Source organism: Dreissena polymorpha, chromosome 2 (assembly GCF_020536995.1).
Source record: "Dreissena polymorpha isolate Duluth1 chromosome 2, UMN_Dpol_1.0, whole genome shotgun sequence".
Taxonomy (NCBI): Eukaryota; Metazoa; Mollusca; class Bivalvia; order Myida; family Dreissenidae; genus Dreissena; species Dreissena polymorpha.
The window spans coordinates 31,282,821-31,307,038 of record NC_068356.1 but is presented as its reverse complement, the minus strand read 5'-3'; the positions used below and the strand labels follow the sequence as shown (position 1 = coordinate 31,307,038).

Sequence of the window (24,218 nt, the reverse complement as noted above, 5' to 3'; positions counted from 1 at the left end):
AGGATTTTGATATATATTATATTTTAAAATTTGAAGCATGTAATAGTTTTGTTTATTCCATTTCAATGCTTGAAAATACTTTTAAAGAGAAAAATATGTTGTTTTTTTTGTTTTTTTTAATTACAACAATTGCCTTGTAAATACATGTATATGTGAAAAAAACAAGTGTTTTCATTGTCATCAAAAGATCAAGAATCTTTGAAAAAAACACACAGTTTTTTCTTAATTTTTGTTTCTTCAATGTACTGTTTCTCAAATATTTGTAAATTTATATTTATCATTCTGGAATACATTTAACAGCTTTTTTCTCCACAATTGATTAATTGTGTAAAAGTGTTTGAAAGATTTTTCCCTTTTAATACAACATGATTTCACAGTTTTATTCAGTATTTATGAAAACTGAGAGGCCTCAGGTTTTCAAAGGCATTATTCAATTGATGACTGTGTGATAATTAAACTGCCGTGCAGATCATGCAGTATAAAATTGGCTGCACATGATTTATAAGAGGATAATCAATTTAACATACCATAAGTGGAAAAAATATAATTGTGCAATCGGTATAATAAGTTTACTTTGATTTTTGGGTGAAAGCGGTTAAAATATTAGAACTTCAAAATTAGAATTTCACATAATATGTTTAAAATTTAACTGTAATTGTTATATTGTGTATTAGTTATATGTTTTTAGGATGCAATATATTTAAGACAAGTCTTGTAAAGAAATACGATTCTGATAAAAAAAATATAGGCAGTATGCAATAAAAAAACAAACATTATGGCAAGTGTGACACTGGACCGAAGATTCTCTGTGCTCCCACCTATCAAAAAAGAGGAAAGCATGGATGTTAATAGTAACATGATGAACAATGGCGAGAATTATCACAGAACGGAGAATTCAGAGTCTGTGCGAAAACTAAGTCAAGAAAATGGTATTAGCAGATCTGTTAATTTGGACATTCCCGAACAACCGTTCAGTTCCATTCTCAAGAAGACAAGGCAATTTCAGGAATTTGATAGGTTCGTATTTCTTAATAAGCATTGAGAGTCATGAAGTTGATGATTTTGTACTTCTGAATACAGTCGTGTTCAATGTGATTGAATGACATGCACATAATTCTGATTACAGTCATGTTGAATGTCATGATTTAAACTACCGTAGTATTTCGGAATAGAGTTATGTTATTTGGCATAACTTTTTATATGTTCATCTCTTAGAATGGCTTTTTAGGTTTTTATTACAGGTTTGCATTTCTGGGTATAAACTGTTGGGAATTTGGAATTGATGCATTTCTGAATAATTGCTAAGTTTCATGATTTTCTTATGAGATCCTGTGTTCAGGATGTGATTTTCTGTAGGAATAAAGGTATTAATGATTTGCAGAACTTTTAAGTTTGATAGTTTCCAAATTTTGAAGACCATGATAGTTTATGAATGGTACTCATATCTATAGTTAAAAGGATTTCAGTTTTAGTTAAAATACATTTATTTTAGCTTGAAAGCTTCAGGCTTTTTCAGGGACTATCAAGTCCATGCCCTATGAAAAAACAGTACTCCTTGCCATTGTAGGAATTCTTGAGAACACTCCCATAGATCAGTCCCAGCATTACCTGACTGCTTTACTATCACGATACCTGTCATGTCACTCTTTACTATCAGGATACCTGTCATGTCACTCTTTACTATCAGGATACCTGCCATGTCACTCTTTACTATCAGGATACCTGTCATGTCACTCTTTACTATCAGGATACCTGCCATGTCACTCTTTACTATCACGATACCTGCCATGTCACTCTTTACTATCACGATACCTGCCATGTCACTCTTTACTATCACGATACCTGCCATGTCACTCTTTACTATCACGATACCTGCCATGTCACTCTTTACTATCACGATACCTGCCATGTCACTCTTTACTATCACGATACCTGCCATGTCACTCTTTACTATCACGATACCTGCCATGTCACTCTTACCTAGATTTGAGTCTCTCTCTGGGAATATGAATGTGAATAAAGGATCATCCCAGGTTAGCCTGTGCAGTTCGCACAAACATATCAGGGACTACCCTTTCAGTCGAAAACTTGATTTTTATGCCCCCGGTAGGGTGGCATATAGCATGTGAACTGTCCGTCAGTTCGTCCGTCCGATAACTTTAACATTGGCCATAACTTTTGCAATATTGAAGATAGCAACTTGATATTTGGCATGCATGGGTATCTCATAGAGCTGCACATTTTGAGTGGTGAAAGGTCAAGGTCATCATTCAAGGTCAAAGGTCAAAAAAACAAATCCAAGGGAAGTAACAAACTTTAAAGGTAGATAATTTCTATTTATCATTTGGCAGGTACAGATCAATTTCACATATAAAAATTACTCTCCTTGTGAAAATGAGCTGTACCTGCCAAATTATATAATCCAAAAGGATATAGTAAAAAATAAATAAAGTTTAAATCAAAGCGGCGCAGTAGAGGGCATTGTGTTTCTGACAAACACATCTCTTGTTTAAATTTAAGAAGATAATTCCTTTAGAGCTCTAAAAAGCTCCGGTAGAAAAATCAAGAAAAAAAAATTAAAAAGAAGAATAAAAGTAAACCTCAACAAGGCTCGAACCACTGACCCCTGGAGTCTTTGGAGTAGAAGTCTACCACTTAGACCACTTGGCCATCCGTGCTCATACAATAACTAATGTATTTTATACTTTGTATGAGCAATCCTCACAGTTTCACCAAATATAACGACAACAACAGAACTCTCAGAATTATTCAATTGTTTCACGTTGCAACGCTTTATAATCTTCAGGTTTTTAAATTGTCAAAAGATGCATATTATGGCTATTTTAGAGCATGGTTGATGTTCAGTCTAACTGTTTACTAACAAAAATCATAACTAAAACAAAAATTTGCAAATCTGAAACAACTTTTTTAAATTTTGTCAATTTACCAAAACGTGAAAAGGCCCCTTTAAATGAACAATACAATTCAAGTGGAAAGTGTTGCCTGATTATTATGCGTGGACTGTACAAGCTAATATTGGTGCTACTTTACATACATGCATTTAACCCTGTTTTTACAGAGCAAGGCTCCTATTTTATAAGATTCTGCTTTTGGATTTTGTTGACTGTAATAATCAAATAAGTTCAGATTGTATTAAGGTAACTTAATTGGCAGTGAAAGATTATCCATGTTAGAATAACTTCAGAAACAGGTCACATTGACTTCAGCCTAATATATATATATATAAAACTAGGATAAGCCTATAGAAAATCCTTAAATGTGCTTCTGCAATGAATTAATTAAGAGATTGAAATCAGCTTTCAGGGCTTTGATTTTCAGTGTTCAGATTTCATGCAGACTGTATCTTTAAGTTTAAATCTGTCTAAAGAGTAATTAAATTTGCATTCATTAAAGGAAACATACTGAAAAAAAAAAAAAATTATAAATTTGTTTATGTTTTTTTTCTTTCAAGGTATAAATACCAGTATATTTTACTATTTTATCAATGTATAAATGCATTATCTGATGCTAATTTAATAAAAAGAACTGTACCAAATATTAAATTCATAAAAAAATCAAAACTATTTCAAAGCATGCACCATGCCACTTGGGATTGAATTTGAGGGAACATTGGTTTACATACCAGTTCATTGAGAATGATTCCTTTAGATTATCTTTTGAATTAATTTGTTTCAATGAGTCCATGCAAGCTCATCATGAACATGGATTGAGAATTTCGCTTTCAATTAATTGATATTTAATATGTTGAAAAGAGGAAACAGTTAAATTATATTTGCTAAGTAGGTAGGCATTATGCAATGAAGTTTTTACAATTTTTCCAATTATTTGTAACAAAGCAGTACATAAAGTTGATTTATACAACATCGATTCACATTTGTAAGCAGATTTCTTGATGGAAACATTTCTTCAAAATGGAACTATCTGAAGAAAGGTATTGTAAATAAATTATACATTTAAATGTATTTATTCATTATATAAAATGATAATCAGCTTAATGGTCTAACATGTATTTGCTGGAAAAATAATTGCAACAGCACAATGTGTTTTTTTAGGAGATTCAATACTTTGGACATTCAGCTGCACCCAACAGCACTTAAGAAACAAGTTGGGCGGTTAGCAAATATTTCTACTTTAAAGTTTGACTGTCAATTATATATTATCTTCTTAGTGGACTTTGAATTGACACCATATGAAAATTAGCATTAAATTCACATCACATGGTCATTGGACTTTGAAAACTGTTGAGAAATAACAGGACTTAGACATAATACATTTTGTACGCTGTTGAAAGCTGTCCTTGGGTCTTAGCACAGGCTAGTGCTTTGTTGTTACAACTACAAGCACCCGACTTGTCCTGGCTTAAAAAAACTATTGTAGTTTCAATATGATTCAATGGTTATTTCCCTTTTTAAAACACACTCCATAAAAACATTATAAAGTTTCACATGAAAACCTGTAACAATCTTCAATCAAATAATTATAACTTGTAATGATAACCAAATGTTGGTCATTGCTCTTAGTTCAAAGCACAGGTTAGTGTTAGTTGAATATGCACACCCACACCTAGCCTGTACCAACAACCAAGAAACAACTTCAGATCACTAAGTTCTGTAAATAAATCTGCTGATAAGTACTAAAACGTCCTTGTGAAAATACAAGAGTACTTCTTTAACATTATATGGAATACTATATGGTATAGAAAGCTTCAAATCCATTGTGATGTGTATTATGTTGCAAGGGAAAGATTCTGCTTTTATATTGCTAAGGTGTCACTTATTAGCAGCCAGGCAAATAATGTTACCATAAAATTAATTATTTATGTTCAAAAACAAAGTACAGATTTGCTTGTTTTTGCTTGTCCTCTGTATTCTTGCCACCTTTGTTTCACACATTTTGGACATTTGGCAATACCAAGGGGACTGGGAAATACCTAAAACATTATCAGCAACATAACAATTAACTGCACAATGAAAACGCTTTTAAAATATATTGAATTGCATTATTGATTGATGATCACATAGCCTGCATTTGTTTGACACATTGATAAATATTATTCAATAAAGCAAATATATAAGTGCCCAAATCCAATGCGGCCTGTCAGGTTGTATTTAGCTTCTCATCTCTTGATTCAGGGTGGCTTCAGCCACAAGGAATTAACAACCATAGACTTTGACAGATTCTGATCATCGGACCATCTGGTTCCTTGTTTGCATTAATGCTGCTTACCATAGTATATTATCTTAAATTTGGAATTCAGACCCTCAGATGTATTATAATCCTCCAAACTTTTAATAATGATGAATGCATGCCACAATGTAAAACATTTATTTATAATCCCTTTTTTGTTGATATGTCAGATAAATGCTGAAATGCTGACTCAGTTGAAAGTAAATATGCTGAAATCAATTTTAAATTATCAATTTTGAGCCATATGTGGTGGACATTGGCACAATAGATTGGATATGTTCCATTGATGCAGTTAATATATATGGCCTTATCATATTTGATTTAAAATGCTCTGATAAGAATTGCAGACTTTTTATTTATAAAATGTTCACACCATGATATGATGGTATGATTGGAAACAGAATGTTGAGGTAACATTTATTTACTTATTGGGCTTGTAAAAAGTATTTTTTATTTTGACCTTTGAAATTATTTCATTGTATAAATATGCACAATATAAGAAGGAATAAACCTGTCTGAGCATAGTTCAGTTTTTTATGCGGTTTCTGACTTATAGAACCTTATGGAACATGTTATAAAATAAATTTATTACTTAAAAACAAAAGCAAAACAAGAGTAATAATTGTGGTAAGAATATGGCATTTTTTAAATTGCATTCTAATGAAACTATAACTACAGTAATGGTTACTGTACAAACACATATGTTCGGTTTAAAAACCAGATGGTCTCTTTCAGCCAATGTTAATCTTATTGACCTATAATTACCTAATTGTCATGTTCGTACCTTGTTAACAGTTATGTCTGATTACATTGTTATTGTTAATGACATTTTTGTAAAACTTGAAGACGTTGACAGTGAAAGTAAAGAAACTTGATCTTCCCAGCTTGTTTTGTCCCAGTAGAAATTTTAGGTCATAGACAAAAAACTAATCATAGTTTATTGAAGTAATTTCTATAGGCGTATACTTGGTTATAATGTTTTCTGAATTAGGCAATAAGTGCGGAATTTAATTTTCTTTACAAATACAGTGTGTTTTTTATTGTAATATTTATGATTTTGCATGGATGACATGTGATCTGCAGTGCATCTTATATGTTTATATGTGGAATTACTGTCAATTTTATATACATTTATGAAATCATAATTCTTGTGAACGGCAAATATAATCTGCCACATTCCGTAGTGCTACATGTATTTTTGAGTGTTGGTATTATAAGTTTATTGATATGGATTACTTTCTCTTTTTTAAAACATATCTGCATTATCGATAATTAAATTATAATTGAAATACAATAATGTTATCTTGCCTCTACGGGGATGCTTCCAAGTGTTATCATCATATCTAGGATTTAAAAACAATTTATCGAAGAAATTGTTTGCCAACGCTGCTTTTGATTTATACAAAAACTAATTTTAATTAATTTACATTTAAAGCTGTTGGTTAGATTGTGGAAGAAATATAACAAAAACAGTTTGCTTTGAAGATTTACATTATGATTTATTATCTATTACACGTTTTACAATGCATGCTTGATAAACTGGGATTTGTTAGTTTTTCAAAAACATGCATATAATAATGTCTGTCAAATTAACTTTAACATAACAGCCAGCATTTATGTTATCTAATTCAATCCCATCATCCATTTGTCAGAGGAGATACATCAATAGCGCTTGTTGTTATGCAGCAACATACATGCTACTTTTCAAACCCATTCAACAACATTAGCTGATGATGTTGCTAGTCTAACTCTTTCAGTGCTGCAACCAAATTTTGAAGGCCTTTGCAAACAGTTTGGATCCAGATGAGACGCCACAGAACGTGGCGTCTCATCAGGATCCAAACTGTTTGCTATTCTGATAGTATTCTTCGAAAAAAAATCGAAGGAAATTATAATTTTTTTAATTCAGCAGATGACATTTTAACAGACGACAAAAAACCCAGCATGCAAAGGGTTAATTTTACAATTGTTATTGCATTGGAAATGCATCAATTACTTTGTAAGGACAGACCCCAGACATTAGGACTGTTATGGTTTCCAGGTAGAACATGGTGTTGACAAAGCTAGGATTAATTATTCAATACTTCCCATTGATCACTTTGTAGAACAAATTACAACTTGTGTTTCATGATACCTGTGGGATGTATCTGCTAATTTCAAAAAACACACATTGAATTTTCTGTTTGAATGAAGTCTTCACATGCAAAGTTATACTTTGTACCTTGAAGTATACATCGTATGCTTCTGTGGTTGTTTTTTTATAATGTATTGGCAATAGTGGTTAGCCGTTTGAAGAAAACAACCCTGGAAACCCTTCTGATAAGACAATATTTGTATGGTGTTGAAAATACTGTTAAATCCGAGTGTTTGTTAGAAGTAATTTTTATAGGTTTTGATTAAACATGATGAACTTGGATAATAAGTTGTGACAGCAGACATGAACTTGTATTGATATATTATTAATAACGTCTACAACTGGATAAATATGACAACAAAAAGTAAACTTTTGACCAAGAAAGATGCTAAAAGCAAGGAAGAGAAGAAAATAAAGTAAGTTTCTTTAAACATGAACACAAAGATATAGAGATTAATATTGTGGACAATACACAGATGTTAATTATGTTGATATTAAAGTATGTAATTAAAGGTGCTAATGCGTAATGAATTATTAATTTATGGGAATATTGATGAAACTGCTGTAATAAAACGTACATATGCCTGGATATCATATGGCCCTATTTTTTAATAAGCCACTTAAGGAATTCTAAATCTTACACACAAATTTATGGTAAATTCTAAATTTGAATTTTAAATGTTATTTTTTTATGCAAATTTGCAGTTACCTCAAATATATTTAATGTATTAACAAAGAAAATAGCTTCAAAACAAATGTTGACTTAACTTTTACGAATAAACATTGTATGCCTGCACAGTCTAATATTTAGGCTCTGACATTAACCTTACACTGGCCATTATGCATAGGTGTTAACCCTTTACCACTTAGATATGTATTTTGACGCATTTGTTGTCCCTTAGAATGTCAAATTAAATCAAAGACATTTCATACAAGATTTAGGTTTTAAAGGCTTCCGACCCTTTTTAACAGTTATGCTTGATTGGTCATTGTCGGCTAATCGGTAGCGTGTTTTACGACATCGGATTTTGGGCGGGAATACAACTCGGTACAGTCTAATGTCTCCCAGATACGTTTAAGTATATTTACAGTACCCAGGGTACATGTAAGTATACTTAAGAGTACCCAGGGTACATGTAAGTAGCACCCAAACCAACAATAACCAATAGAGCCTTAGTTATGGATGAGCAGCAAACAGCATAAAAATTGAACAGACTGCAAGCCATTTTCACTTTTCTTCTGAGTGGGAAAGGGTTGAAAGTAACATGACAGTGAATATATTAGTTTCCATCTTGAAATTGGTAAAATTACATGTACAACAACATCCCCATAGATTATGGTTATTATGTGATTATATTTAGTTTAAACCTATTTATTTTAGGTAGATTGCATCAAAAGCCTAAGGTTTTATATAAATGCTCTCGAGTCTGTTTCCTGGGCCTAGAACCAGTACTTGGTGTCTTTGGGGGAGATCTAAAGAACGCTCCCACGATGGGGATCAAACCCGTGACCTCCCGGTCGCTAGACGGACTGACCATATCCATTACACCACATTGTCATTACATTTGAAGAATATAAGGAAATAAAAACAAACTGCTAAGAAAATTTCATGAACACTAAAAAGAAGCAAAATGAAATTTCATATAAATGCAATTTGATAAACATTGTTAATGAATCCGTTGAAAATTATCATGAAGATTTCATAAGTCCTCAACAATTGTTCGTAAACGTTGACATACGTGGTTCATTTGTTCATGAACATATTCTTAATAGGGTTCATATTGCAGTGAATGAAAATGTAATTTCCACATTTATGAAGCCACTTATAAGTTATTGATGGCCATAATATCTTAAACTCATAGATCAGCAATGTATGGTCATAATCGCCTTCGTTTAATGGTATTGTTATACCTAACGGCAACATGTCAAATGCTTTCAAATATATGTAATAATGATCTCGAAGGGTAGTTTAATATATTGCTGATGCTGCAAAAACAATGCTACAATTCTCTGACTGAAAATTGCAAGATTTTTACTTTTCAGTTTTGACAAGACAACTGCTTAAAAATCGAATCACTGTTGTTACTTGTTGATATCTTTCCAGTTTCGACAAAGAGGAAAACCTCCGGTTGGAAGAGGAAATAAAATTGCATCATCTGGAAAAGCTTATGAACCGGTTCCACAAGCACAAGCCGGAAGCCATTTTGCTGCAGGCGGGGACTGGGTTTTTCCCCGCCAAGACCCTTCCCCGCACCCCTGGCTGTATGAACCTGGCTGAGTTTAAGCAGACCATATCAGACGTTCTTGTGACAGACGAATATGATGACTATTTGGAGAAACTGTTTATGAAGGTTTGCATTATCACCATTTATAAATGAGCCTCACTCCATGAAAAAAGGGTTTAATGAATATGCCAACTGTGTTGTCCCAGATTAGCCTGTGCAGTCCGCAGAGGCTAATCAGGGAAGACATGTTCAGCCTTAACTGGATTTTTGCAAAGAAGAGACTTTCTTTAAACAGGCACAAAACATAAAAGCAGAAAGTTTCAAATGATTGGACCCCCACTTTTTATTGACTTTTAACAGCAGGCGTGGTGGGAACTATGTTTGTGAAAACTTACAGTTCTATACATGTTATTACCGGACATAATGCGCAGTATTGCATGAGTTTGATATTTAAAAAAAAAAAAATTCAAATGAAAGGCATGCATATTTGTAAACATTATAATTTCTGTGCAAATTCTTATCCATTGAGTTGGTGACAACAGCTCTGTATTTTTGTTTGAATGCAATGGCAAAGTAACCATGCAACTGGCAATCACAATGATATAGACGGATACACACAAATAGATAAATACAATTGCCAACTGGAACAACATTTCAGAACCTGAATTCTTTTGTTTTGACTGTAGAGATTGATAACAAATGAGTCCCATTCTGAGAAAACTGGGCATAATGCATGTGCGTAAAGTGTCCTCCCAGATTAGCCTGTGCAATCCGCACAGGCTTATCACTGACAACACTTTCCGCTTTTATGGTATTTTTAGTTTAAAGAAAGTCCCTCTTACCGATAATCAAGTTTAGGCTGAAAGTGTCTGGGATGACACTTTACGCACATGCATAAAGCCCAATTTTCTCAGAACAAGACTCAAATGTTGACAGTCTTGATTGTGTCAACTGATAAAGTGTTGTAATCAATGGTCTTTGAAAGTAAGTTCATCTGAGTACAGTTATTGGAAATAAAATATTATGTTAATTTAACAATAACAGATTATAGACCAATATTGAATGAATTGCAACTATTATTGAAATAAAATGAAGGTAGCTTTTGTTTGCATTATTTGATCAAGGCTTAATATAACTCAATTGATAGTGTGAGTGTATATGTATAAGCAATTAATTTTTCTTTAACATCTTTAAAAGATCTTATAAAAAAAGACTAAATTAACGTAACATTTTACCTCAAATAAACACGTATAATCATCAAGTCTGGGGAAGACAGCGGTTTGTAGATAGTTTGAGTGACCTTTGTCCTTAACACAGTTGCTTTGAGATTTGTGAAGGTCAGCGCCAGGTGCTCCTGTATTAAAGTTGTGCATCAAGGTATTGAAGTAATAATTTTCTTTGTGCATTGTTTATTTAAGAATTTAAAAATCATATTTTTGTTCTCTACAGTTAGAAAACTGAGCAAATATAAAAATGAATTTATCCACTCTCATGATAACATTTTCATATGCATTATCTCCAATACTCTATAACTATTTAATAAGAGTTATCTCCCGTTACTTTGATAATATATTTTCACGAATGAAGTCCCATACTGTTGATTACAATAATTATTGTAAGTATGAATTATCTCCCATATTGTTGATTACAATTTTATCCCCCTGCTGATGATATCAAATTTTAGAATGAGTTGTCTCCCATTTTCAGCTGGACTCTTCTGGCAGCGGGTACGTAGACTGGAATGAATTCTGTACGTACCTGCTGCTCCTCTACAGAGAAAACGACTACATGCGCACAAAAAGGGAAATACCATTCCTTGTTGAACCCAAAATCAGGCACATTGTTCAGAATCGGGTAGGCGTTGTTATAATCATGGCAATTTTGTTACCTCTATTTACAATTCTTTGATCATAGTAATTATAATAATTGAAAATGTATTCATTTATTTAACGAGAGATAATTATACATAATTTATGTTTTTAATTTATCTAGTTGGAAGACATTTAAAAACTGTCACCAACTGTCATTAACCACCTGCTTAAAACCGCTCACCTATTTTTTATTTAATTTGATTATCAGCCATTTGTATTGGGTAAATGTGATCACTTTTGTCATCTGGCATTAATTATTAGATTTAAAAAAAGAGAAACATTAGATCTTAAATGGAAAATGCAATGAGCAAGAAAATAAATGTCTTGTTTATTTTAATGTTTTTTTAATTTTTCAAATAAAATAAACTGTTGACAAGTTATTAGAATGCTAACATGTTAAAAAAGGTGAAAACCCAGTTTTGGACTAGATCTGATTTCTTGTATGCGTTCTTATAGCAAAACTCGTCAACTAAGTGACAATGTAGCATAGTTCTTATGATATTGATCAATAAACAAGAACCGAATGTTATTACAACTGAATGCCCCATTCCACCCGTGTCACTTTCTTTGATTATTGGCAAAACAATGCATCTATCTAAACTGATCAATTCTTTAGTCTGCTTTCAACCAGCTATTATTTCCATTCTTGTTTCAATATCAGATTCCCTTGTTTGGTTAAGCCATTATGTTTCTGCTTGTTGGCAGTAAATTGTATCATTTATATCTGTAAATTGCTGGCTGACTTCTTGTTCAAGAAAGAAAGGTCATTTAGTATAATGAAAACATAAGAAAGCCAAAGCAGATGTTGAACAGTTGTATCTGCCAATCACGTTTATATCAGATAGAAAGCTTTCTCACTCAACTATGATTTTATTAGCTCACCTGATTGCTCAAGTGAGCTTTTGTGACCGGTCTTTGTCCGTCGTATGTCCGTCCGTCCGTCCGTTAACATTTGCTCGTAAACACTCTAGAGGCTACATTTCTTGTCCCATCTTCATGAAACTTGGTCAGAAGCTTTGTCCCAATGAAATCTCTGCCGAGTTTGAAACTGGGTTGTGCCGGGTCAAAAACAAGGTCACTAGGTAAAAAAAAGAAAAACCTTGTAAACACTGTAGAAGTCACATTTTATGCCCAATCTTCATGTAACTTTGTCAAAATGTTTGTCTTAATAATATCTTGGTTGAGTTTAAAAGTGATTCCGATCCGTTGAAAAACATGGCCGCCAGTGGGCGGGGCAGTTTTCCTTATTTGGCTATAGAGAAACCTTGTAATCACTCTAGAAGTCACAAATTTTGCCTAATCATCATGAAAGTTGGTCAAAACATTGGTTCAATTGATGTCTCGGACAAGTTCGAAAATGGTCGAGATCGGTGAAAAAACATGGCTGCCAGTGGGCGGGGCATTTTTCTCTATATGTATATATATAATAAGTGGCAGTTTTCCCTATTTGCTATAGAGAAACCTTGTAAACACTTTAGAAGACACAATTTGTGCCCAATCATCATGAAAGTTGGTCAAAACATTGGTTTTATTGATATCTCGGACGAAATTTGAAAATGGTCGGGATCGGTGAAAAAACATGGCCGCCAGTGGGCGGGGCATTTTTGTCTATATGTATATAAAAGTAGAAGTCACATTTTTGGCCCAATTTTCTTGAAATTTGCTCAGAACATATGTTTCCTTGATACGAGAGTTGAGTTAAAAAATGGTTCCGGTCAGTTGAATAACATGGCTGCTGGGAGGGGGGCAGTTTCCTCATTATGCCCCCCCCCCTTTCGAAGAAGAGGGGGTATATTGTTTTGCTCATGTCGGCCGGTCCGTCCACCAGATGGTTTCCGGATGATAACTCAAGAGCGCTTAAGCCAAGGATCATGAAACTTCATAGGTACATTGATCATGACTCGCAGATGACCCGTATTTATTTTCAGGTCACTAGGTCAAATGTTAAGGTCATGATGACCCGAGATAGTGAAATGGTTTCCGGATGATAACTCAAGAACACTTATGCCTAGGATCATGAAACTAAATAGATACATTGATCATGACTCGCAGATGACCCCTATTGATTTTCAGGTCACTAGGTAAAAGGTCAAGGTCACGGTGACCCAAAGCAGTAAAATGGTTTCCAGATAATAACTCACGAATGCTTATGCCTAGGATCATGAAACTTCATAGATACATTGATCATGACTTGCAGATAACCCCTATTGATTTTCAGGTCACTAGGTAAAAGGTCAAGGTCACGATGACCCGAAATAGTAAAATGGTTTCCAGATGATAACTCAAGAACGCTTAGGCCTAGGATCATGAAACTTCATAGGTACATTGATCATAACTCGTAGATGACCCCTATTGATTTTCAGGTAACTAGGTCAAATGTCAAAGTCACAATGACCCTAAATAGTCAAATGGTTTCCGGATGATAACTCAAGAACGCTTATGCCTAGAATCATGAAACTTCATAGATACATTGATCATGACTCGCAGATAACCCCTATTGATTTTCAGGTCACTAGGTCAAAGGTCAAGGCCACGATGACCCGAAATAAGAAAATGGTTTCCGTATGATAACTCAAGAACGCTTAGGCCTAGGATCATGAAACTTTATAGGTACATTGACTATGACTGGTAGATGACCCCTATTGATTTTCAGGTAACTAGGTCAAAGGTGAAGGTCAGTCATGATGAGCCGAAATAGTAAAATGGTTTCCGGATGATAACTCAAGAACGCTTAGGCCTAGGATCATGAAACTTCATAGGTACATTGATCATGACTCATAGATGACCTCTATTGATTTTCAGGTCACTAGGTCAAAGGTCAAGGTCACGGTGACCCAAAATAGTAAAATGGTTTCCAGATGATAACTCAAGAACGCTTATGCCTAGGATCATGAAACTTCATAGGTACATTGATCATGACTCAAAGATAACTCCTTTTGATTTTCAGGTCACTAGGTCAAAGGTCAAGGTCACGGTGACCTGAAATAGTAAAATGCTTTCTGGATGATAACTCAAGAACGCTTATGCCTAAGATCAATAAACTTCATAGGTACGATGATCATGACTCGCAGATGACCCCTATTGATTTTCAGGTCACTAGGTTAAAGGTCAAGGTCACGGTGACCTGAAGTAGTAAAATGGTTTCTGGATAATAACTTAAGAACGCTTATGCCTAGGTTAATGAAACTTCATAGGTATATTGATCATGACTCGCAGATGACCCCTATTGATTATCAGGTCATTAGGTCAAAGGTCAAGGTCACAGTGCCAAAAAACGTATTCACACAATGGCTGTCAAGGTCACGGTGACTCAACTTAGTAAAATGGTTTCCGGATGATAACTCAAGAATGCTTATGCCTAGGATCATGAAACTTCATAGGTACATTGATCATGACTCGCAGATGAAATAATGATGAAACTTGACCAGGATGTTTGTCTGGACAATATCTAGGTCAAGTTTGACATTTGGTAAAGATTGAATGAAACGACTCCACTCAGGTGAGCGAACTAGGGGCATCTTGGCTATCTTGTATACAAATGAGCTGCCACTGTGGGAAAACCATACTTAATGCATGTTAAAGAATGTATTGTTCCAGCTTTGCCTTTACAATCTGTACAGGCTTATCAGAGATTCCGCCAAGAATGGATTTTCGTTCAGAAGAGACTTCCTTTATATGAAAAATTCCATAAAAGTTGAAAGTACTCATATTGATTTACCTGTGTTGACAGCACATGCTAACATTTGACTATACTTTCTGCTCATGCATCAATCCAGGTATTGTACAAGAGCGGTGCAAATAAAGTTTGTATAGTAATATAAGACGCTTATGCATTTCCAACAGAAAAGCGACCATACCTGATATAAATGGTATATCTTCTAATTTTGATACATTGGTTGTAACAGTTGATAAATGTGCTCAAATGTGTTTTCAGATTGATCAAACAAATTGAGACCTTAAGTTTTCAAAAAAGCCAATACATGTATTGCTTATAAACACACAAATATTATGCCAATCATGGTGATATACACAAGTGTAAAATTTTTCCTGGTACAGCCCTTTCATTTTGCATGACCTGATCCGGGCTTTTAAAGTATTTTCGGTTTCAATGGAGCCTTTGAAAAATTAAATCCAATGCGCAAAGTGTCATCCTGGAGCCATCTAAATGCCCCCCCCACACACACACACACATATCTCATATGCATGATTCTATTCTGTTTCAGCAAGAGCAGACCACCAAGATTGTGGCTGTTGATGGTCCCACCAGATACGTCACCATCAGCAGGGTAAGTGGCAGAGGCAGATAATTTCACTATCAGTAGTTGAAGTCTGCAAATTGAAACTGTTTTCTGATCAGGAGTTCAGGAGACAGGATACTGTCCCATAGACTTTCCTCCTCCGTTTAAAATATGATTCACATAAAATTTGAAAATTATTATTAGGAAATTTCTAAAAATTGTTCTCATGCTGCTGCTGCTGCTGCTACAAACGCTATACAACCAATTATACACACATCTGATGTGAGTATAATATTGAATTCCAAGAAAATAATAAAAGTTACTCAAGTGACTTAATAATGATATTTGTTGAGCTTCATTAATTTATTATTCATACAATGTCAAAGTGGTCATTCTGTTAAGTGTACAATATATGTGTGTGTCCTTGACTGATTTTCTGAATAACTTTTCCATGTAAAAGTCAAGCAAAAGAAACGCCTATATTTGTTCAGTGAAGTAGTCTGAGTTATGTACACAGCGCTGTTTGTTTTAGTAGTTACCAAACACACATGCAAATTCTATATTACATTATAGGATTAATGCTAACCAAACAATTGTTCAAACAAAGCCATTGTTGTGTTCAGGATCATTATTTCCCTTTTATGTTTAAAATCAATTTCATTTACTAAGGTTCGATATAACAGAGACATGTTATTCAATAAACTAAAAAAATGTGATACACTTTAAATGCATTCAGACAAAAATCATCGCAGTACTTTAAAAGTGCAAATGTGACCTTAAGGAAACAATTTTATTTGATTAACAATATCACCTCTCCATTTGTAAAATTAAATCATAGTATTATTAGATAATTAGAAATATCCATTTTTATACTGTTCATATACTGTAATATCTCACATAGAAAGGCCTATTCTTCACTTTGCTGAATTGTGATATTCATTAGAGTATTATGCATTAATAGATGATTAATAATAAAAACACTGTATTATGTGAACTTGGAACAAGTAATCCATCTTAGAATGGACACCACTTTGTCGATTTTCTCAAACAATACTGTTCATTTAACACTTTCCCACTCAGAAGCAAAGTTGAAATGGCTATATGCAAACAGCATAAAACCAGAACAGCCTGCGAGTAGCTCGCAGTCTGTTCAGGTTTTATGCTGTTTGCTGCTAATCAGTATCTAAGGGTATGAACTGAAACCTTTAAAACTTGGATCTAGTAAGAAAGGCCTTTAATTTAATTTGTAATGACATTTTCCATAACAATTATTGTACTTTTTATCATTTTAAGTGTTGTTTTTTTGCAAACTATGTTTATGCACGCATGGACATGGTTTCATTTTTTTAGGATTTTTTATATCCAATAAAACATCCAGTTTTTTAGTTTATTCCAAGATTGATTTCTTATTCCAACTTCATTTAATAGTGTGATATAAATCAGAGTTAATAAAAAGCTGAATGAAAATGTGCTTAACTTAATTGAAGATCACTTGAATTTCAGAACAAGATTTTTTTTGCAAGCAATAAGGCTTGAGCAAGACTTCTTATATTGAATTTTGGTTTATGATTGATGTTAACACAGATTTTAAATTGATTTCAAGATGTTTGGTTATGCTAAAAACCCAAAACCATGTTTGACATCATTGCATCCATCATAAATTTTGCCAGACATAAAAAGCGAACAAATTGGCAGAGTGTCATTTGAACCAAAATTTACCAAAGAAACCTTGTTCTACAGTTATTTTTATCTGTTCATATTATTTGCAGACAGTTATTTATGAACACTTGAAAGTATTAAATTAATGTGTGCATGAGCAAGCATTCTTATGAACAATTCTGCACTGTTTATTAGAGTCAGACATTTAAGTAGTAATAAAGCTGCTTGGTCACAAATGTAAGCAATAACCAATGAAAAATAGTTCATCATATTATTAGTAAAATTATTTAGTAATTACTGTAAAGAAAAATATCTTTGTCCCATATACGTTAGCATCAGCCAGCAAAACAAAACAATTGAGCTGGGTTCTGGGAAAACAGGACTTAATGAATGTGTTTAAAGTGTTGTCCCAGATTAGCCTGTACAGTCCGCAAAGGCTTATCAGGGACGACTCTTTTCACATAGATTTGATTTTTGTTCAGAATTAAGGACTGCTTTTAAATTAAATATTCCATAAAAGCAGAAAGTGTAATTCCTGATAACCCTGTATGGACTGCTTAGATTAATTCGAGACAACTCTTAACACACATGAATTAAACCCCATTTCTCAGAGCACGGCTCAATTATATAGTTGTTTGTAACCTTCAGGAAGGTGCTATCAGTGTATGGTATCCCAGCATGCAGTATGACAAGTACTACATCATCAGCGATGATGAAGTGGACACGAGCCAAAAACGACGGTTTAAAATGTGGGTCACAGACGCCATCTACATGCCCAACTGCCACAAAATTGCCATAGCGTCAACATCTCGGGACATTCGCTTCTTTGATACCTCCACAGCCCAGTACTTTGAAGAGTGGCATCTGTTTGGTGAGCTATGTAACAATGACAGTTGGGTGGAGGCATTAGTTTAAGTATTATTATTTCATGTCAATTGAATAGAAAACCATAGGCTTATTTAGACACTTTTGAGTTTGCTTTCTTGGAAGAACCGGTACTTGACTTGGCAACTTATGAAAAAGATCACCACTGTGTAAGGAATGAATTTACCAACTCCTTGATGAATTGCAGGACCATATCAATAAACAATTGAGACCATAAGTTTTCAAACTGCCTCTTAGAATCAGGAAAAAAAACAGGAACAATTAATATATATTGCCTGTAGACAATTATATTTAAGTAAGCTGTATGTTTGAGATTCGAATGCTTAACCTTAAACATCTGTTGGCTTTTTTTGTTTGACTTTACTTTCCAACCTTAATTATTTATTGTATTTTTAGCTCACCTGAGCACAATGTGCTCATGGTGAGCTTTTGTGATCGCCTTTTTTGCATCTTGTGTTGTGTGCAGTGCAGCATCAATATTTGCCTTTTTAACAATCTAGAGGCCACATTTATTTTCTGATCTTCATGAAATTTTGTTAGAAGATTTCTACCAATGATAGCTTGGATGAGATTCAAAGTGGTTCTGTTTGGTTGGAAAACATGGCCGCAAGAGGGCGGGGCATTTTGCCAAATTTTCCCTACTGTTTTACTTCAGCATTGCAAGATGTTCCCTACTGTTTTACTTCAGCATTGCCAGACGTTCCATACTGTTTTACTTCAGCATTGTCAGATGTTCCCTACTGTTTTACTTCAGCATTGCCAGATGTTCCCTACTGTTTTACTTGAGCATTGCCAGATGTTCCCTACTGTTTTACTTGAGCATTGCCAGATTTTCCCTACTGTTTTACTTGAGCATTGCCAGATGTTCCCTACTGTTTTACTTGAGCATTGCCAGATGTTACCTACTGTTTTACTTCAGCATTACCAGATGTTCCCTACTGTTTTACTTCAGCATTGCTAGATATTTCCTACTGTTTTACTTCAGCACTGCCAGATGTTCCCTACTGTTTTACTTCAGCACTGCCAGATGTTCCCTACTGTTTTACTTTAGCATTGCCAGATGTTCTCTACTGTTTTACTTCAGCATTTCCAGATGTTCCATACTGTTTTACTTCAGCATTGCCAGATGTTCCCTATTGTTTTACTTCAGCATAACCAGATGTTACCTACTGTTTTACTTCAGCATTGCCAGATGTTCCCTATTGTTTTACTTCAGCATTACCAGATGTTCCCTACTGTTTTACTTCAGCATTGCTAGATATTTCCTACTGTTTTACTTCAGCATTGCCAGACGTTCCCTACTGTTTTACTTCAGCATTTCCAGATGTTCCCTACTGTTTTACTTCAGCATTGCCAGATGTTCCCTACTGTTTTACTTCAGCATTGCCAGATGTTCCCTACTGTTTTGACTACTACTACGATAAGAGGAACCCAAATTCAGAGTCGCTACTGATATTCGGCAATGATACAGGAGACATCAACATACTGCGTTTTTACAAGCCTGTAACACAGCTCTTCAATGTTCCTTTCAAAAATGAGGGTGGCGCTCATAAAATATTTATGCAGGTAGGAACTAAATCCGGACTTTATTTCTAAATTTATTGTAAATATCTGTAAAAATCTGTATTTTTGTATCAAAAATGATAAATTTCCTTTTTTGCACTCATTTTTATTGAAAAATTCATGCACTAACCATGACACTCTTGTGTTATATAGAGCTGCATTCTTGGAAAACTGTGCATAAAGTGTTGCCCCAGAATAGCCTGTGCAGTCTGGGCAGGCTAATCAGGGATGACAGATTTCGATTTTATGGAATTTTTCATTAAAAGAAAGTATGCACAGTCTTAACTGAGACGACCGTTTATGCACAACCAGCAAGCCAATTCCCAAGAACGCAACTCTTTACATTTATATCATACTTGTTCGAACAGAATCTTCACGAGCATTCCAAGTACATCGGTCATACGGTCCTGCCCGCTGTCCATCCAGAATTGATACGCCAGGTCCAGTTTGTACCAGACAATGACATGATCATATCCTCATGTGCCAGCCCTGTTAAATCCATCGTCATTTCTGTCACCTCCCTCAAGAAAGTCTACGTGTTCAAAATAGATAAGGTACATTGGACTGTTATGGTATATATTTGTGTAAAAATAGTAAACTCTGGTAAATATTTGATCCTGTAAATCTGTTTTATGGTAGTGTTTTACAACGGACTTTCTGGGCAACATTTTCAAAAAATTCTAAACCAGCTATTGTTAACAGATTTATTTGCATTTATTTAGATGTTCAAGTACTTAACATGCTTTTAGGTTTTTAGTATTGTGCTTTGTGGGTTATCTGTCTATGCAGAGACTAGATACAAAACATGTTTTCTTTCCTTATAATATGTGGTCTTTTAATTTGAAAGCCTCTAAACCAATTTTAAGGGCCTCTGCAGATGTTAATGACATCAAGAATGTATACTATTCCTAAAATTAAGAAGTGTTTTAGGGAAACAGGATTTATGCATGTGTTTTAAGTGTTGTCCCTGATTAACCTGTGCAGTCCGCACATACTTATCAGTGACAATTTTTTCGGCTTTTATGTACATTTTTCTTTTCAAGGAAGTGCCTTGTTAACGAAAAAACTTAAGATGGAATGTATTGTATTGTATTGTATTGTCCCTGATAAGCCTGAGTGGGCTGCACAGGACTATCTTGGATGACTCTTAATGCATATGAACGAAGCCCCATTTTCCCAAAGAAGGTTCTAATAATGTTGATGGCATGTCTGAGCTTATTCTCCCAATGCCTGTCTCTCACAGGGAGTGGAGTGTTTTGACTTCAGTAAGAAGCTCAATATCTTGGTGACAGGAAGCTTGGATCACAACATCCGCCTCTGGAACCCCTATGTGACCTTCAAGCCTATGGCTGTCCTTGAAGGTCACGGCACAGGGGTCATCGGCGTGAAAATACACGAGGGTCTCATGCAGGTGTTCAGCTACTCCAAGGAGGCGGTGAGTGTTTGTTGGCTCTTAGGTTGTGTAAATAAAGTCTGTCAAAAACTGTGTTTAATAGAACACTAGGACTGGTTAAGACAAAAGACATTGCTTTAGTTGTAGCAAAATCTGTCTTAATTTAATTAAGTATTTGTATAAGTTTAATATATACCTCTGTGTTTGTTCATTTTGTTTAAAAATGTATGACTTGACAATGAAAGATTTTGTTCCTTAACAACGACTATTCTGTAAAAAGATTCACTGTATTTTTGTGTACACAATGTGTAAAGCTGTGATTTTTGTGTTAAGATGAGATTTATTGTTTGCTTTATTTTAACTTCACATTATTGTGTTTTTATTTATCAGCCTTGTTCTTGGTAAACAGAGCTTAATGCATGGGTGTAAAGTTTTTTCCCAGATTAGCCTGTGAAATCCGCACAGCCTCAGGGAAAACACTTTTCTCTTAAACTTGATTTTGGTTTTAAACATACTTCCTTTTAATTTTGTTCCATTAAAGCTGAAAGTGTTGTCTCTGATAAGCCTGTGCAAACTGCACAGGCTAATCTGGGGAAGTACTTTATGTACATGAATTAAGCACAGTTTTCCAAGATGAGGCTCATGTGAGATATGATCACCAGGTGGTGAAAGTCTGGGACATAAAAGAACACGCGCTCCTGCAGACAGTCATCCTGAAGTTCCCGAGCAGTATTCATGGGCGCATGCCTGAGCACGGTCAATTCCCAATCCACCTGCAGCCCTCCCCCCAGAGTTCTCTGCTTGTCACCTGCAACGACTATATAGGCCTGCTGAAACTGGGTCGCACCAGTATCCCTCATAGCGACACCGTCAATACTCATGATACGCAACTCTGCTGTGCCATTTATAACCCGATGTTCAAACAGGTAATCTAGCTGTTATATAAAATTTGTATACATGATAAATTTAAAGTAATGTGAGGGTTTTAATTTTCTTTTAAATGTTTTAAGTACGCTATATACTTAATGGTTTGACAGTCACTTATTCAGTGGGCAAGTATGGAAAGCATGTACAGGGTCCCAACTAGCTACTTGAACTTTTGAAATGCACTGTAGTCATTTAAAAAATCATTTGTTGTAAGACATTTGACTAAAATTGTTTTGTTTTTGAAAATTTATTTTTATATGGAAGAAATTTTGTCTTGTGATATGTGTCAAATATTAACATAAAAATAGTAAAAATATAACAATGTTCTTTTCTTACAGGTTGCAACAGGCTGTGACTCGTCTGTGATTGCATTATGGGATATTGAGACAGGCAACAAGTCCGTTGTGCTCTCTAATGCCCATATGGAGGAAGAAATCACCTGCATGACCTTTGACTCCTCCTACAGAAGACTGCTGTCTGGGGCACGAAATGGAACCATCAAGGTGTGATTATTATCTTTCTAAAATTTCTTGGCAAAGAAATAATTCAAAATCTAAATTGAATGTCAGTTGTTTTGTTTTTCTACAGCCGACTGTTGTTTCAGGCATGATATGGAACCATCAAGGTGTGATAATTATAAGTCAACAATTTCCTGGCAAAGAAATAATAAGTTGAATCCAATGTCAGTGGTTGAGTCTTGTAAGCTCACCTGAGCACATTTGGCTCATGGGTAGCTTTTGTGATCATGGCACCAAAAATTATGGGGAGTCAGGTCAGTGGACTCAAACTAACTTATTTTTACGCATAACTGATTCTGTCCATTTTTCATGTTATTGTATATGATGCTTGCTTTGGAAAAATGGGGCTCAATGACTGTGTTTAAAGTGTCATTCCAGATTAGCCTGTGCAGTCTGCAAAGGCTAATCAGGGAGGACACTTTCCACTTGCATGGTATTTTTTATGTTATGGCAGTTTCTTCTTTGCAAAAATCCAGTTTAAGCAAGAGTGTCGTCCCTGATAAGCCTGCGCAGGCTAATCTGAGACGACACTTTACGCGCATGTATAAAAACCCATTTTCCCAGAACTTGTCTCACATGCTGGTCTGTGCAGGTGTGGAACTTCCAGAACGGTCATAACCTGCACAAGCTCGAGGCGGTGGCAGAGGCGGAGGTAACTGGTATCATGCCGCTACTAGACAAGAAGATCATCCTGGCCGTAGGATGGAGCCGACAGATCACCCTGTACGAGGATTCAGACCCAGATGTGAGTTACACAGGCGAAGATTTGCCAATCATTCTTATGTCTTTTTTTAAGAATAACTGTCTTAAGTTGCTTATTTCTTTGATTTGCTTTTATGCCCCCATGGAGTGGGGCACTATTGGGTGGATCTTGCCAAAACTTTTGCTATTTGATTAACTGTATGTGTTGCTGGCTGTAAAGATATAATTTTTGTTGCTACAATCAGTCTTGAAAGAGTTATGGCCATTGCCTATTTTTCCATTAAATATAATATATGGTCCCAAAATGTTGAGTTTTCAACTCCTCTGTAACTTCTGGGTGGATCTTGCCCCAAACTTTTGGTTGGATAACCTTAATGTGTAGATGATCTTTCAGAAAGGAATGTTGGCTACAATGAGTTTTGGAAGAATTATGGCCCTTTTTCTTTTTATCCACTGTAGAATATATTGATTTGTATGTGTCCAAAGATGCATGGTTGGGACATTATATTACATTTTGCCTACAATGTGATACATTTTATTAGTTAAATTATCATTTCACAACATGTCATTTTTGTGTTTATATTCTCAGAGTATGTATGTACATGCGCAACAGACATGGAAGGGAGGCCAGCTCCATAAAGACGACATTCTAACGATCGACTTCTGCCCTCCCAATCTGCTGTGCACCGCAAGTTTTGACGGAGAAATCATCATCTGGGATGTGGAAACAGAGAAAGTGTTCAACCGCTTACGAAAAGGAGCAGCATCAAATCTGTAAGTGCTCTTATTGTTGCCATGGCACAATCCTCTTTCTCAATTACAAACAATCAAATGAGTCATGTTCTGCGAAAACTGGGCATAATGCATGTGCGTAAAGTGTCGTCCCAGATTAGCC

At 34.8% G+C, this 24,218-nt stretch overlaps 1 protein-coding gene across 11 annotated transcripts in view; it reads left to right on the top strand.

The window, feature by feature from the left end:
* The window catches only part of LOC127866473 (WD repeat-containing protein on Y chromosome-like), a 46,919-nt gene that overhangs the window by 501 nt on the left and 22,200 nt on the right, over window positions 1–24,218 (top strand). For 6 of the 11 annotated variants that reach the window (XM_052407002.1, XM_052407000.1, XM_052407004.1 and 3 more), the window contains exons 2-13: window positions 689–1,017; window positions 9,447–9,693; window positions 11,275–11,421; window positions 15,662–15,724; window positions 17,984–18,206; window positions 19,602–19,786; window positions 20,152–20,337; window positions 21,027–21,218; window positions 21,839–22,102; window positions 22,442–22,606; window positions 23,214–23,366; window positions 23,913–24,097. In XM_052407002.1, the coding sequence (XP_052262962.1) occupies window positions 776–1,017; window positions 9,447–9,693; window positions 11,275–11,421; window positions 15,662–15,724; window positions 17,984–18,206; window positions 19,602–19,786; window positions 20,152–20,337; window positions 21,027–21,218; window positions 21,839–22,102; window positions 22,442–22,606; window positions 23,214–23,366; window positions 23,913–24,097 (2,252 nt within the window). In that variant the 5' untranslated portion in view covers window positions 689–775. Of the gene's footprint in view, window positions 1–674; window positions 1,018–3,917; window positions 3,953–5,473; window positions 5,619–9,446; window positions 9,694–11,274; window positions 11,422–15,661; window positions 15,725–17,983; window positions 18,207–19,601; window positions 19,787–20,151; window positions 20,338–21,026; window positions 21,219–21,838; window positions 22,103–22,441; window positions 22,607–23,213; window positions 23,367–23,912; window positions 24,098–24,218 lie in introns of those variants that run through there. The other 5 variants (XM_052407003.1, XM_052407001.1, XM_052407009.1 and 2 more) reach the window with 5 other exon arrangements.